The 17,631-nt window shown below is 33.8% G+C and overlaps 1 protein-coding gene across 1 annotated transcript in view; it reads right to left on the reverse strand.

Moving 5' to 3' along the window:
• The window catches only part of LOC106465262 (G2/M phase-specific E3 ubiquitin-protein ligase-like), a gene marked incomplete at its 3' end in the record, with an annotated part of 44,645 nt that overhangs the window by 5,549 nt on the left and 21,465 nt on the right, over nucleotides 1-17,631 (reverse strand). The window contains exons 5-10 of the mRNA XM_022393122.1: nucleotides 15,539-15,643; nucleotides 6,506-6,630; nucleotides 5,283-5,460; nucleotides 4,078-4,181; nucleotides 3,237-3,353; nucleotides 1,180-1,301 (exon numbers count right to left, since the gene is read on the reverse strand). Coding sequence (XP_022248830.1) covers nucleotides 1,180-1,301; nucleotides 3,237-3,353; nucleotides 4,078-4,181; nucleotides 5,283-5,460; nucleotides 6,506-6,630; nucleotides 15,539-15,643 — 751 coding nt within the window. The remainder of the gene's footprint in view (nucleotides 1-1,179; nucleotides 1,302-3,236; nucleotides 3,354-4,077; nucleotides 4,182-5,282; nucleotides 5,461-6,505; nucleotides 6,631-15,538; nucleotides 15,644-17,631) is intronic.

Genomic DNA, 17,631 nt, shown 5'->3' on the forward strand with positions numbered 1-17,631 from the left:
CCCTGGTTCTCTCCTTTTTTTTTTTGCTGTTGACTGTCAATGACACTTAACTCTACTTTTTTATACTAATGGTACTACTGCACTAAATAATTTTTTATTTATTTAAGTATTGCACCAAAAACAGAATATTAACATGCAAAAAGCAGACATTGTCCCATATCTATCACAATTTTTTTGGCTTTCTAACTGTGCAAGAAGAGCTGTTAAAAATATTTTTTTATTTATTTAAGTAATGCACCAAAAACACAGAATATTAACATGCAAAAAGCAGACATTGTCCCATAACTATCACAATTTTTTTTGGCTTTCTAACTGTGCAAGAAGTGCTGTTAAAAATTTTGCTGAACTCATCGAAGTGTTTCCTGTGGGAATAAAGTTTGAACTGGAAGTGATATAGACAATTCTCTGTACAGAAAACAATGTATAATACGTCCTTTGATAGGTTAAAACCTTGGCTTTCTATTGGTTATAAATAATATAGTATTAAATATCAGATAGAACTATTGGCAATTTCCAAAAGAGAGGATGTGACAGGTGAGTGTGGCAAGAGGGGACTAACGTTCTGTTTTATGGCTCTGAAACTAAATAAGGTTGAAGGCTATAAAAGTTATGCTTTTCTTGAGCAATCAAAATATTATAATGAGTAATTTATGTTAAATTTTGTACTTTTTCGAGGGGTGGTAAATAAATTACAGAAGAAGGGATGCCAAGAGAAAATATGTCACAATTCTCCTACTAGGGGAAATTCAGGATTTTTTATTCAATATTACCATATAAAATTAAGAACCTAAAGCTTATATATATATATGATTAAAATTTGGATTATTAGCTATGTTTTTAGGTCAAATTTATTCATATACCATGATAAGAAAGTAGTTTACTTAAATTGTAAATGTAACTCACTAAAACCTCATGACATGCACAGTAAAGGATGCTCATAGTGTTAAAGTAGGGTGAAGCTAATGTTTTTTTTGTTTGTTATTTAGTTTCATACTGCGGGTATGTACAATATCATGTTGAGCATGTAAAACTTAGTGCAAATGCCTAACAGTGCATGTTAAGAATTTTTTGTCTCTGAGTTCATTTTCTTCAATCTATATTTGTTTGCTGCCCTACATGTAAAAAGATAGGGATTACTTAAATAATACTTAATAGTAACAGTAATGTTTTTTTTTTTACATTTCCAAGTGACAGTTAGACATCCAGAACACATCCAGGAAAATGGTTGAGTTGAAGGTTCTTTACAGAGAACATGGCAGCCTTGTGATCCACATGAACTACAAACCATAATCTCCCATTCACTGAAAAAAATTAAAACCTGTCACATTCATTAACAACTACTGACAAAAGTAACAGCATCAACTGTAGTTCACCATGAAAACAAAACAGAAACTTGCAAAAATAATAAGAAATATAATAAGACACTTATACTGTAAGATAACGGGCAAGAACCTGCACAAATAGTACTATAATAATATACTATTGTGATACTAGAAACATTTTTTTATAAAAACTAAGAAATTACCATAAGTTTGTGTTTTTGGAGCAAAGCTATGCAGTGGCCTATCTGTGCTCTGTCCAATGTGGGGAATTAGGCCCTGGAGTTTAGTGTTGTAATTCCGAAAACTTAATACTGACCCACCAAGGGACACCATAATGAGAAATGTCATTGATTGTTATCTCTCAATACACGTCATGACCAATATCTAAGACTATCACTCAGATCCAACAAATCATTATCACATGCAGCAGAAAACTGTGTTTATTTTTGAAAATTACTTTCTTAAGGTATGTAAAAAATATGTATGAGACCAACAGTTATACATAAACTTGGTACAACATTTTTCATCTAACAAGTGTACGTAATGAATCCACAGTCAATTTTATTATAGAGGTATTTTACATGCAGATAACAGAGCTGTGCTACATGAATATATATATATATAAGCTTTGAAGATTGAGATTAGTTAACGTAATATTAATGTTTTTAATGCAGGAAGAGAATATTTTGTGTAAAATTGACATTGACATATTTGTTTGTGGCATCATCATATGAACAACAAGATAAAGTTAAATATTTTTCAAAAAGATATACAGCCTGATTACCATGGTTTTCATAGGACAAATAAGTTATAGAAACATTTAAAACAAACACTATAGAAAATGTCACACTTTGATGAGTACAGTAGAATTCTCAAGAGTAAACTTTGATAAATTCGTACAATCTTGTTCAAATACTGACAAACGATTTTCAAACAAATACTCCAACTCTGTATTCCAAAACACTTTTTTAAGTAAGTAAAATAAATTTAATTTTGAAAAAAATCTATACTTGAGCTGATTTGTGTTTGAAATAAACAGAATTTAACACTACATGGATATATATTTACTTAATGGCTACTTGATTTCTGAAAGGATCCAACATGATCTTAAGTGCATGTAAAAATTAAGTGAGTATTTATGGGTTAATAACCAGCCATGACTTTTTCTGGGACTATTCATATTTTGTAATTTGTGTATTATGTGACTATTTTATTGTTCATACTGCATAATTAAAAAAACAAACAAATAAACTTCCTACACTTCAGGGTTATCTAAGTTTATAATTATTCACATACTTTCAGATCTAGTATTATGGTATATGCTCGAGAAGGTAATCAAAAATCAGTCAGCTTTCTTACCCACCAACAGGACATACTTTGAATATGTAAATAAAGTTGTAAGCATAATTTTCCTGTAATATAAAGGTAACAGAGGTAATAGAAGTGTTGTTTTTTTTAGCACAAAGCTACACAACAGGCTATCTGTGCTCTGTCCACCAAAGGGAATCAAACCCAGGATTATAGCAGCTGATCCACTGAGGGACTATAGAGTTGTAAACTAAAACAAAAATCCAAAGTTTACAGAAACATATAATAAAAATACTTTCCAAGGGTTATAACTTAGCACTTCTAAGTTTCACTCATGTGCAAGTAAGTTTGGACAAACTTATCTTTAATGCGGGCAACTTAATTTCTTTCCTAATTTATTGCCCTAATGAATTTTCTTTTAAATTGTAGAACCCTGCTTGTGTGCCATCTTTTAATATAAAAAGCAAACATGTTGTAATAAAACTACAAGTTTCATCCTTAAAAAATTATACACAAAAAGATCCTCTAGTATTGACATTCAATTCTAATTAAATTTCAATACGTTTTCTTTGCCGCAAAGCTGTTTTTGCACAAAATTTTTTTTACCTTCCTTTTGAGCTGAAATTTCTTCCATTTGGGCAAATGCAATGTATTGCATCACAGTGGCAATACCTTTCTAAGAGATCTTGGAAAGCATTTTGTTCTAATTCCCAAGATGCATCCCTATTAATTAAGAAAAAAAAACTTGAACCATTTCCTTTTTAGGACTGAGTTATGATAGATTTAAATAAAAAACTTATGAAAAATACTTCAATGGATATGAAAATAAAAACAACTAATAAAGAATTTTAGTGGCCTTTATAAAAATGAATTTCAATTGTAAAGGAAAACGGTTGAAAATCATACAGTAATATGAAAAATATTATCTTACAGTAATTGAAAACAAAAAATAACATTAAAACCAAAGATGTAATCAGCATGATTTAAACTTGTTTCTTTGTTGTTTGTACAGCCAAACTCTACAATTTGAGGCAGATATCAAAATGTTAAAACTGTTAGAAATATAACAGTAAGATGCATATTATTGTCATATATGGTAAATAAAGCTGTACATGAGCAGCCAGGGACAACAATTTATAGATATATTATTTATCTGTAGTCCAGTTACATCAAAGATACGATAAACGAAGTTGGCTTTAGGTGATGAAATATTTGGTATAATGTTGCTGTTTTTTTAATTAATATTAAATAAATATGATTTACACACACATCTATAAATCTAAAAGTAGAGAAAACAAGCCTAAATGCTGAAAGTCTTAATACAATTTTATATTACATGAGTAAAAACAAAGTACAAAGATGTTATGCCTTAATTCACAGTCCTGTTCTTAATGTGAATTCTCCAGAAACAAATGGAAACAAAACATACTATAAATTTCACACTTACTGTTCTGGTATGTGTATACCATATTTCAGCATTTCCATATTAAACAAATCTTTGTTGTTACACAGTGGACACTTGAAGAAGTATCCTGCATTCAGGGCTAACCTCTGAAACATATGGAAATGGGTATTCATTAGGAAAAGTTTACAGTAAAGAAACTAAGATCTGTAAACTTGAGAAGAACTGCATTAAACAAAGAAATTACACAGACTAGCAGAAATGCCAGGTGGCTGTTTGTGCTAGCAATTACTAATCATAGTATTCATACCTGATTGAAAATTGTTTTGAAAAAGCGAACATTTTAAAAAAAAGGATTTTTCTGGGAAGTACTGCACGGGAAACGCGTTCAGATTGCCCTGATATAAACTGTAATGCTTTTATATATTAAAAGTGGTACCCTTTATTTAAAAAATAACATTTTTTTTAATAACTCCATTTTTTAAGTACTATATTTACAAATTACATCAATAAAGATATAATCAAACCCTCGTGTACAGTCCTAGTGAAAGTCATGTTCCAGTCATGAGGAGAGGTACTTTTATTTAAATTGTGTTCTGTGATAAAAAAATGATTGTTGCACATATTGGTCATATACATACATACATACACAGATAAATACATATATACACGCTATGTCTATTATAGTAAGTATATATACATATATATATACAGTAAGAAAATAATATCACCCCAATTATCTGTTATGAAGCAGCATTGTACCTACAGTAACATGTTATGGTGTAGATGTTAACACACAAGTTGTAAATATCTCTTGTTCACTAACACTTCACTTAAAAAGTTCTTTACATTTTTCAACACTTAAAAAAACCACTGGTAGATGAGTTATGTGCATATACAATAAACGTAGATACAAGTTTTGACTCTAGTCTGCTTGCATATAGTTTTTCTCTTACACTTACATTTGACAAATATCAATAAATCATATAACTGTTACCTACATAGCCTGACAGTAATTTATGTGTAAACATTTGTTGCTACAGCAAAAGGTGACTAGCACAATTCATCATGTAGACTATATGGAATTTATTTAGTGTTTGTATGAGTAATTTTTTTTCATAACTTATGACAAAAAGCCAACATTAGTTACACTTCCCAACATGATTCTTGAGCTACATAATTATCAAAATTGAACTGAGTGCCTATTGGAGTATTTAATGCTGTTTTATTTTTGCTGTGGCCTTCCTTACCTGAACACAAGTCCGGTGAAACCATGAATAATTGCAACAAGGAGCTCTAAGCAAATCATTTGAGACTTTACAATCCACAGAATATAGACATATTGAACATATTGAATCAGATTCTTCCGAGCCTTTTCCATCCCCTATATGCACTTTCTGTCTAGGTCGATGAACACCACAGAAAGTACTGAAACCCGAAGCAATAAAAATAAGAAAGTAACTCTTTTTCTTTTAATGGAAGACTTAGGGAATTAATATGGGAAAATTAACAGGTATGACAATAGTACATTGGTATTAACTCTTCACTAGCCTACTATTTTATTATGTACCACTAGAATTTGGATACAACCAAGTACTGTATTTTACTACAACAGCCTACATGTCAGTACCTAAAGTAACAGGTATCCAAGCTCAGACTATGTTTAAATCAATGTAAATTTAAATTTCTGACTTAAATATTTGATTATTATTATTATTAAGAATTGAATACAGCCTCCGACTAATAAGGATATTTTTCTTAAGAACACAATTTGAATTTCAGTTGAATGTTAACAGTACTTACTATTTACTTAGTTCTGTACTTTTTGGAAATAAATTTTAGATGTTGAAGAAATCATGGAGGTATGCCACTTGACTTGTTTTTACAGATATATATATATACATAACTTTAATTTTTGAATATATTAAAAACCTCAATAATAATTTGCCACAAAAGCAACTATTGTATTTTTTAGTATAAAAGTACCACTTAATTCAAAATAATATTATCTGCAGTGTTTCTGAAGGCTAATCCATTTGTCAAATTTCTTTTCACTATCAAACCGATCATAATATGTATACAGTTTTTTAAAAATGAAAATTTTAGCCACTTGTTTGAAGTTACTGCAACTTGCTTTGAAAGTCTTAAACTAAATAATGGACTGAAAGGTCATTGCAAAGGTTATTTAGGTAACTGAGTAATGATCTTAAAGAACTGATTGATGAAAAACATTTATCATAGTTGTATTTAAGTTTATTGGTTTGTGAAGCTTAAATATGCAGAGATAAAAAAAGAAGTAAGTTTCAAAATAAAAAAATTTAATAATAATAAAAAAAAGGAAAATGAACATCAAAATATTACAATTTTCAAATGTTAATTCTGAATTTCAAAACAAGTTTATTAGTAACATTTTGTAAGTAATATTCTGGTAGTATTATATGCTTGCTTTTGCCATAATGAAAGAAATACTTACTCAAAAGTTCCAAAAAACTGGCTCAGAGAATCATTCTGGAGACCACATGGCAAGTGAAAAACTTTTTTACATTTTTTGTTGCAGCAACCTATCGTGGCTCCATACTTTCCACAATAGGTACACTTCTAATAGAATAAACAAACATAAACTTTTCAATTTTACATAAGTGAGACAAAAAAAACTGTGTCACAGTAATTCTGATAATACTTTTTTCCTCTCACACATTAGCTTTATCCTGACAAAAGGTTCTCTTTGTTGCCCATCGAAGCATTGGTATGAATTCTACCTCACTTGGTCCAGTCTCTAAACCCCACTATATTGCCCACAGTGATTTTAATCTTGTGACTCTCTCCACCTACATCAATGTGCCCTCCATACCCGATCCATATATAAGCTCCCCGTTATTCTTTTCTATTCACTTTTTTGAGACTGGCAAGATTATCAGACCTGAACATTGAGGAAGAAGGGATTTGATGCTCTGCGTGTGGATTTACAAGGAATTGAGGACCCTCTTTTATGATCAAGAATAGCGAAGTGTCTTTCTGAACTGGAATTATGAGGAGGCTCCCGTATAGGCTGGATCAGCTCCACACCCAATATCTGGTAAAACATCCAGGGTTATGGGTGGGTGTGTATCTAGCTTCGCCCTCTTCTCCCTCAGTGGAATAAAAAGTATAAACATCATTCAGGAGGAATAGATTTCTGTCCACCACTCCAGCAACTGGAAACTGAGAATGGTAAGAACTCCCTTGCTCCACTAGAAGAGATGAGTGACTTGTGTTGGGGAGTCCTGAGGAATGATGCTCCAGAGACAGTGCAATAGGTGAACCCTATTCCATATTTTGAAAAGCAAACTACCCTGATTTGTTCAATTCAGGGGTTAGCATGGATGGGCAAAGTCATTTTATGCAATATTCATAACAGTCCATCAGTGACAGTCCAGTATTGTATATTATATTTAATAAAGAACAACTGTTCACCACCCAGAAAGTACCAAGGCAGTTTTATGGAACATCCCAACTCAACAGAGCTCACTGCTACCAGGAATTTAGTTATTAGTCTATTGATAGCTGGTGTGGATTTGTAAAAGCATATCTAGCCAAGCAACACTCACCACTGACATAGGAGAGATGGCCAGAGACGAAGGAGAAGAGGCTGACACTCCTAAAGATATTGAATGAGTGGATACCAGGGCTGACCCAATCAATATGGTGCCACCAGATGAATTCAACAGGACCTGGAACAAATCAGTGCCAGAACCTTAGAGAGTAGACAAATTGGAAGGAAAGCAGAAAGATGAAGACCCATTCAATCTTGACTATCCAGCAAAAAAATGTATGGAACATGAAAATGAAAAACCTGGTTATCATGCACGAAATGGAGATAATGCCTTGAAGACTCTGCAATCGAGATATGAAGGTACGCATCTGCAAGGTCAAATTTTGTCACCCATAATCCGAGTAAAAAGAGTCAACAAAGGGAAAGAAATGACTCCATTGTAAATCGAGTAGGCTGGAGGAAGCGATGGAGACGAGAAAGGATGATGACCAGTTGCCAACTGCCCATATTTTTGGTACTACTAACAGCCAAGAATAAAAACTCTCAAGAGGAGGTGATGCGTTCTATGGCCTCTTGGTGCAGAAGATCCTGGATAGCTTGTGCTCAACGGTTGGAAGTAAGAGGGTTCTTGAGGAGTGGAAACCCAACCTGTATGAGAGATAGAGGAGGAGGATATGTGAACTGAATGACGAGTCTGCTACTGAGAAGTTGAATAACCCACTGATCTATGGTAAATGTCTCCCATACTGACATGAACCCTCTGAGATGAGACCCCACATGACCTGACCCCTTAAGGTAGTCACGGATGCTGAAATCTGTGCTCCACTCTGGAGGATGATCACTGCTGGTAAGGTCAAAATCATCCTTGTGTTCCAATGGACCATAGTGTTGAAGCAGGAGGTTTGGAAACTCGATCAGGAGATGCAGTAAACTGTCCTGTAGAAAAATTTGGGGATAGTTGAGAACCCAGTGTAGAATGTAGACTGGGCACATCTACTTTAGTCTCCATGGAGTCTGTAATTCCTGTAAAAATAGACTGCATGGGAGAAGGAGCTTCTGAGATTTCTAAGGGCCAACATAGGAAGGCGAACTCCCTCCAATAAGGCATCTCTCTCCAAAAGATCCCAGCTACAAAGCAACCAAGATACCAAGGAGAGAGCAAGCAGAAGCCAATAACCTTATCAAATGGATGTCAATGAATGAATAAGATCCTCCAATATCTGAGGAGGGGATCAATGATAAGCCTCAGACAACAGTTGAAAATATGATAAAAAACTGTTGTAAGTGATAGATGAATTATGGAACACTGAGACTGATTAAGATTAAAAGAGCCCCAAATAGGAAGTAGTGGGTCTAGTATCTGAGAGTCCAAATAAGGGTTCTCTAGGCGATGGAAACCCAAAGTACTGATCCAATAATTGATCCACAAATCTACTCGCATGCACAGCAATATCTGGTTAAGGTGGCAGGACCAGGTAAGCAGACAAACTAGTGTCTCCAACTAAAGAAGGTGAAGATACATAAGCCACAGGAGAAATACTCAAAACATTAGACATGGCGTACTAGTTGTAAAAAGGGTGCAGGAGGTGCAATGTCTATTTGAGGTTCAGGAGTAGTTGTCTGAGCAAAGGAAGGTGCTTGAAAAATACAGTTTAAATTCTCACAAGTCTGCTCTTGATCTCCCACAAACTCAACCTCAGAGCCAACAGGAGAAAAAGCATCAGACTGCATGTAAGTCCCTATTTCTCTGCGTATAGGAAACTGTACGTCCTCTGCTGAAGGTGACCCCCCTCCAAGAGTATCGTTAGACATGTGAGGTGGTAGATGAGGGGCATCAGGCAGCTCCGTGTCTAAGCCATGAATGTGAGTATTCATATTTGAAAAATATTTCCAAAACTTTTTTTTATTGTAAATAATGTGAGTATTCATATTTGAAAAATATTTCCAAAACTTTTTTTATTGTAAATAAAAAAATTCAAAAGTAAACATTGTAAATGTAGTAATAGCGCTGTAGAGAAACCCACACTCAGCACGTAAGACCATCTTCACACATTGACTGATTACTTAAGTGAATATCTAAAACTAATTATGTAATGCTCAACTTATAATTTTAGCCCAACAATTGTAAAAGTAGTTATATTATGCCTTGTGTATAAGAAAACAGATAAGAGTAAGGACTTCTTCCATTTCTAAAGAAACCTATAAGTAGGTACCTATCTAAAAGAAGTGTCATTATAAAAGAAAGCTTTCACCAGAGTCCCCTAGTAATGGCAAATAGAAGGCAATAAATCTGCCACTAGGAAAACTAACCAAACACAATAGGCAATATTTCCCAGTAATCTACTTTTTTAGAATATAAAAGAACTTCAAACAGGTTCTTACCCCTGAAATCCTGAAAGCTTTTACTTGTTGAGTTTGTTCTCATGCCATCTAAAACCGTGGGACTCAATGTTCTGAATGCCCTTGATGCAATAAAGTGTATGCATCATTAACCCATAATTCTCCACTCTCCCATCTTCCACATGACTTATTGCCTATATGTCAACAGATCTTAAATAGCTCTGATTTCCCATGAAGATTTCTAAGTTGCACTTATGATGGAAAACCACATATTGCCTGATTGTAGGGAAGTGGGTGTGAAAGTACTTCAGAGTAACTACCTTTTTCAAATCCATTTTAGTCCTAAAAATTTCAAATTCAAATCACGTAAAGCTACCTGTGAAATATTGAAAGCCAGAATACCCACATTCAAAAGGAGGAGAATTAAGATTATACAAAAAAATATATGTTATAAGGCAAGAATTTAATACATACATATAACTTAAGGGCAATCTAGGCCATCCAACCCATTGAACTAGACTTTAAAATAAGAATAAAACACTCAAAGCCAGCCTTTATCATTCAAATGTTTATCAAGCCTTCCCTTAAATTAACTGCATCCATCATAGCTGAAGGCAATACAATCCAAAGGCCAATCACCCTATTAGAAAAATAAAACTTTCTTAACTAAAGATGACTCCTACGCTGCCAAAATTTATATTTGTGTCCCCAAGTCCTACCATAAAGTAAAATAAATGATGCATTAACACTACCAATTCCCTTAATCTAAAAACACCTCAATCAGATCCCTTCTAAAACTTTTTTTTTTTTCAAGAGAAAACAATTTTGGGATCTCTCCTTTAATCTGTCCTTGTATGACAACCTTTCCATCCCAAACATTATTGTAGTAGCCCTCCTCTAAACCCTTTCCAACAAATCCTATTTGTCCTGTCAATACTAGCAAAAGCACACTGTTTGAATGGCTTAAGAGACTGATCAAATAGGACACCAAGATCGTTTTCTTCCATAATACTGTTAAGGTTATTCCTATCCAAATTATACTTGTAAGTCAAATTATGATAACCTACATGCATTACCTTGCATTTATTATAATTAAAAGCCATCTGCCATTTATTTGCTCAACTCATCAAATAATTCAAATTATTTTGTAAAGCTGCAGTATCCTCCTCATTGCTAGAAACACCCATAACTTTAATATTATCAGCAAAATTAAATAATCTATTATGGAAATCAAAAAGAACAATGGTTCCAAGAATGAGCCCTAGGTACCCCATTTGTGACACTGATCCAGTCTGACTGAACTTCATTTATTACCAACCTTCTGCTTTTTTCCTTCCAGCCAGTTTTCTATCCAATGAGCCAACCTATCACTCACGTCTACAGAGTTAATTTTTTTAACAAATCTTTTTATGGTGCACCTTGTCAGATGCTTTCTGAAAATCAAGATACACCAAACATACACCCTTACCAATATCTACATAAGCAGTAACCTCTTCAAAGAATGTCAAAATATTATTAAGACATGATTTTTTTTTTTTAAGAAACCATGCTGACTATCCAATGAAAATTTAAACTTTGTTAAATGAATTTGCAAAGCATCTTTTATCAGACTTTCAAAAACTTTTTTCCACCACTGATATATGACTAATAAGCCTATAAGTACTGAAATAATGTTTATCAACTTTCTTTAAAAGAAAAGTAACATTAGCCAATTTTCTATCTCCTAGCACCTGCCCATTATCCAAGGACTTACACAAAGTAGTAGCAAATGGCTTACATATCCAATCCTTAACCTCCTTCAATGGCCTGGCATGGCCAGGTGGTTAGGGCGCTCGACTAGCAATCTGAGGGTCACGGGTTTAAATCCCCATCACACCAAACATGCTTGCCCTTTCAGCCATGGGGGCATTGTCAACCCCACTATTCGTTGGTAAAAGAGTAGCCCAAGAGTTGGCGGTGGGTGGTGATGACTAGCTGCCTTCCCTCTAGTCTTACATTGCTAAATTAGGGACGGCTAGCGAAGATAGCCCTCGTGTAGCTTTGCGCGAAATTCAAAAACAAACAAACACACAAAACCTCCTTCAAAACCCTTGAGTAAATATCTGACCAAGGAGATTTATCATTCTGTAAATTTCTCAAGTTTTTCTTAACAGGCTCAGAATTAATGTGATCATCTTTTTCAAGCTTGTTTCTGTCTATCAAATATTTAAGATTTGTAATATTGCTTAAATCTTCATTAGTAAAAATTGAAGAAAAAGTAGAATTTAATATCAAGCTATCTAATAATCATCAGATACAAGTCTTTCTGTATCACCCCTCAAAAGACCTATTCCATCCTAATATTTTGCTTACCCTTAATGTATTTAAAGAAATCCTTACTATTAATTTTTACATTTTCATTCAACTTTTTTTCATAGTTTTTGATTTCTTAATTTTATATTTAAACAACTCTACTGATCTTGTATAACTCTTTAACTCTCCCAGCATTTCAGTCAATCTAAATTTCTTCATTTTATAATGCTTTTCTTGAATTTTACTCTTTATATGCCAACTATATTTTTTTACTTGCAGACACTCTTTTTTTTAAAATAGGGAACATGCCTATCATGAATATTTTAAAATCTTTTTTAAAAGCTTTTCACATTTTCATGGCATCATCTATCTACTTCCTTTCATGGAACACCAGTGCAAAGGGTAGAAATGTGTCTAGGCCAAGCAAAGAGGTTTAAATAGCATGTAAACATCCTAACTGAACAGGTCCAGACAAATACAGAATTTACTAGAAGGTGAGACTATTAATTATGCATATATGATAAGGACAAACACAGGGATAGGTAAGATCCTGCAGAAGTACTAGCTATAACAAATTGTATAAACAAAGAATCTCCTCCTAAGAAAGGAGAAACTTCTTTTACGATAATGACTTCTCAAACCCTGACAGCCACATAATTGTTAACAGGGGTTTGGAGCATAATAGAAATTCCTTACTCATGATACATGACAAAGGTGGGGGCACAAACAGTAAGTAAGCATTTAATGAAGAATAAGCAGTTTGCTATGGATTCCATCATGCTTGGACAATAACCACAGATGACAATCTGAATCCAGAAGCTGAAGAGATATAATTGTAAAAATATATTTGGAATTGTCCACATGCTGGTCTGTAAGATATCCTCTAATGGGTACCAAGACTGGAAAGCTTAATAGTAACCTGCAATTCACATTTAAGATACATCACGATAGATAAGATAGATCAACTGCACAAACCAATTCACTTGGAGCAAAATAACGTGAAGTTAGATTCTTCATAAGGTATAATGAATATCCTATTTAAACATCTCTGAAAGATTCCATTCATGCAATAGAGGAACAAATAGCTCTTACAGGACATAGAAAATCTGGGTCAGTCAGGGAAGGTAACACAACTGGTGAAAAACAATGCATACCAAGACTTTGGAGGAAGGTCTTATCAGGTTATTAGTTTAGTCTTTCTATAAAAACAAAATAAGAAGCATCTAAAGACACACTTTCTCATATTTCTCACTTCAGGTAGAAGAAAATCTGACATTAATGCCCCAGTGAGAGAAAATAAGTTGAAGAAGTTATGAAAGGTTCAAAAGAAGGAATAATAAGACAAGACCCAATGTCTAGAGATAAACTGAAAGGCTAAAAAACCCATGAAAGAGTAGGTATGAAAGAAAATGACTTCTCTGACATTTAAAGTTAAAAGAAAGGACAACCCTGTAACCTGAAATGAAGCAGACAACAAACTACAATCATGAAATAAAAACATGAAAAATGAAGCAATATGTTAAGGAGTTTGAGAAATAAAATTTCTAGGACATCAGCTATTGAAGATTGCCCAATGAAATATGTAAATATCCAGGGATGAGCATCTGCAAGGATGTGACAACACTCAAGCTACTTGAGAAGAGAATCTAGCTTCTCTAATAGAGGACTGAATAATAGCTTGCTGTGAAGCTGTAGACATTGAATGTCATTGTAGAAGATGGATGTTCAAGGCTGTCACAGAAGATGTTTCCAAAGAGGTAATGAAATGGGATCCCCTTGATATAAGTGATGTAGCAGTGGAACCTATAACTGAGCTGGTCAGTGGGGAGCAATAAATAGCACTTGACAATTTAATGGACTGATCCCAAGATGGAAGATGAAGAGGAGGGTAAACAAAGAGAAAAATATTCTTACAAGGTTGGCTAAAAGCATTCACCCTTATAGAAGTGCAGTCTGAAACTGGGAACTAGCAAAATGAAGAAAATGAATGTCCACCATTGCATATTCAATGATTATGGGACAACCACATCATTGGATCAACCATAGAAATGCTGGAGGGTGAAGGATGCATTCTGTAGCGAAAAAGTGATGATCTTTGGCAAAAGAATCTAAAAGAATACGATAACAACTGGCACACGACAGACTCAGAGTTATATATGATTTGAATAGAGTCAAAAATGAAAAGAGAATAGAGCAATAAAAAGACCATGGGTTGAAGTTCCTCTCTAAATTTTCATATACGCTACGACTGTAGAAATATATGTGTGAACTAAAACACAGTGTTGGTGTAGCAAGGATGTGAACTCTTGCCAAGCATTCTAAGATTCTAAAAAATAGAGGTGAAATTCTGATTTCAGAGTAGGCCAGGAACCCAAAAAGCAATGTCCCCCAAGACAACAACCCAGCCTTTAAGAGAGGCATCATTATGAGGTGGAAGAAAAATCTGGTAGTAAACTGAGCCCAAATTGAAGGCAATCAAGAGGAACAGGAGAGAGGGAAATTCCCTGAGATAACAAGTCTGAAGATAGATGCCACTGAGAAACAAGATACTATTGGAGGTGTTGCATGCAAGCAAAGCCCCAAGGGAATGAGTTTGTGAAGTGAAACCATCATCCAAAAAGTAGAAAGGATGCCTTTGAGAGTAGGTGTGAAAGACAGAACAATATGAAGAAGAGGAAGTGGTTGTAATGTTCCTTGAACTGTGTTAATCCAAGATCCCAGATGTACCAAATACTGAGTTTGTACTAAATGAGAAATGGAGTTACAGATGAACAACCCAAAACATGTAGCTAACTGGGTATATGTGTGTCAGAGACTAAATGGATGAGAGGCTCAGAATAAGCCAGACATTCATGTAAAAGTTGATGTTGGGGGAAAGGAAAAAAATCAGTAAAAAACTATACTACTAAACAGAAAATACATAAAGCCAAAAGTCACATGGAAGGTGAGAGAGAGGAGAACTTTGGGTAAGTGACACATACTCTGTATTGCTTTAAAGTTATTCAGAACTTTGAGTCACATGGTTATCGACAGCATGAAAAACTCAACAAGGAAAGCCTTTCAGTATTTCAGAGTTAAGTCTATCTGATTTTAATTTATATTATAGTTTATATTATATTAAATAGTTTATATTATAAAAACATATGATGAACAGTACTCGTTATACATCATACACACATCAGATTCATTAGCTATAATGAGAATCATTCTAACAACGTCAGTTAGTTTAAATAATATAGAAATTTTAGCATGGAGGATTTTGAGATTTTTCCATATAACATCGTCACAGAATAACAGCAATTATATGTTTTGAAGGAAACAGATTTATGATGGTTACAATACCAGTCTCTTTCCCCTTCGTACTTCTCGTAAAATATCACTGGGAAAAAATCCAAGAATTCCATCCTCATCAGTCTTTCCTCTCTGATTCAGACCACTGGAGAACAGCTGCCAAATGCAAAATCAAATTCAAGAAGCTTTTCTTACTAACAAGGTTATATGATTATACCTAATTTTATAACTTAATGTTAAATCTAACCAAGCATTTTTGAAATGGTTCTTTTTTTTTCTGAACTATTTCAATTCATATTTTTAATCTATGCTTTCAAATATATTTTAGAAATCTATTATAAAGTATTGAAGTTATTGAATAAAGTAATGTAATTCACCAATTCTAACAAAATATAGAATACTTCCGAGTAGTTGCTTAAAAATATCCTTTAAATATTTTCCTCAAGCTCATAAGCTCACTACATTATGTTTTGTTCCAAAAGCTGAATGTGATGTGACACAGTATGTTAATTCAGTACATTACACCTAATTACTCTAAATTTTCATTATAATGCCAAAAGTTTAATCTTTGTTATACAAGTTGATTCTCTCAAAACCAATGACCTAAAAACCATGACTCTCCAAAAACTGGCAGTCTTTTCTAAAATTTCCTATAAAATCAAATTTTTAATAGTGTGCCAGTTTGTCTGGTGATACGCCAGACTAGTTGTTGGTTTAGTGCTTTGTTTTGGTCATGAACCATGCTTCGTTATCTTCCACTCTATCCCTGTCTTTTCTGCCATATTTTTGGTATTCATAGCCCTAGTAATCATGTCAAAAAGGTCAGATGAGAGTTGAATGGGTTCCAAGAAGTCTGTGAAGAGGAAACATTACTCATTAACCATTGCAAATAAGGTGGAACTGTTGAAGAAGTTGGAGGCAGGTACGTCTTTGCAGAAACTGTGTGAGGATTATGAGCTGGGATCTTCTGCTATTTATGACTTGGTCACTTGTGAGAATCTCATCACTTATTAACTTTGCTAATTCATCTACGTAACTTTGAGCTGCCTCATGATTTGCTGATGCACAGTCCTCACACACTTTGAAGAATAGTATGCCATATCAGATCTTAAATTTTGCCAGCCAGCCTGTATTTTAGTTAGCTCCAGTTTCCAGATTCATTTCCTCAGGAAATATTTTGGCCTGCTCTATCACCATATTTCCAGAGAGGCACCTTTTCACTATGCCACTACCTAATACATTCCATGAGAACATTATCTAAATCATTACACTTAGTCTGATGCAGAGTTTTCCTAAAGTTCATTCCCTTAGGACTGTCTAGTAATCTAAATATCCCAAACTAACTGAACTTTATGACATAATGGGATTTCAGCCAAAAATATCATTAAGAGAACATATCCAAGTGATGATTCAATACATTCTAATCATTATAGGTTTTAATGTGTAATATACCATATATAACATAATGTTTTGGGACAACAAGGTATCTCACTTAAATTTACTGCCTCCACAAATTCAGAAAACAATCCATTCAAAAGGCCAACCACCCTTATAGAAAAATAAAACTGTCTTAGCTGCTTGGATGGTTTAAGAGACTGGTCAACCACTAAACCAAGATCTTTTTCTTCCATAACACTGTTAAGGATATTCCCATTCAAATTATACTTATGATTCAAATTATGGCAACCCACATGCATTATCTTGCATTTATTATAATGAAAACCCATCTGCCATTTATTTGCCCAACTCACTAAATGATCTAAATCCTTTTTGTAAAGCAGCAGCATCCTCTTCATGGCTAGCAACACCCAATACCTTAATATCATCTGCAAATTTAAGTAATTTATGGACTATTCTTTCATCTATGTCATTAATGTAAATCAAAATGAGCAAAAGGTTATAGGTTAATTAATAGGGATGAAGTTCTAAAGAGAGGGGGAGGAGTGGCTTTATATGTAAAATGTGGGTTATATCCTGTTGAAGTTGAGGATATCAAGGATAATAGCAAGGAGATTGAATCCATTTGGGTTTCTATTAGTGGATATAACGGAAAAAGGCATTTAGTGGGAATTTATTACAAACCACCAGATGATACTGATGAAATTAGTGAGAAACTCTACAATGAGATTAAGATTTCAGCTGTT

This window comes from Limulus polyphemus, unplaced genomic scaffold (assembly GCF_000517525.1).
Source record: "Limulus polyphemus unplaced genomic scaffold, Limulus_polyphemus-2.1.2 Scaffold1888, whole genome shotgun sequence".
NCBI lineage: Eukaryota > Metazoa > Arthropoda > Merostomata > Xiphosura > Limulidae > Limulus > Limulus polyphemus.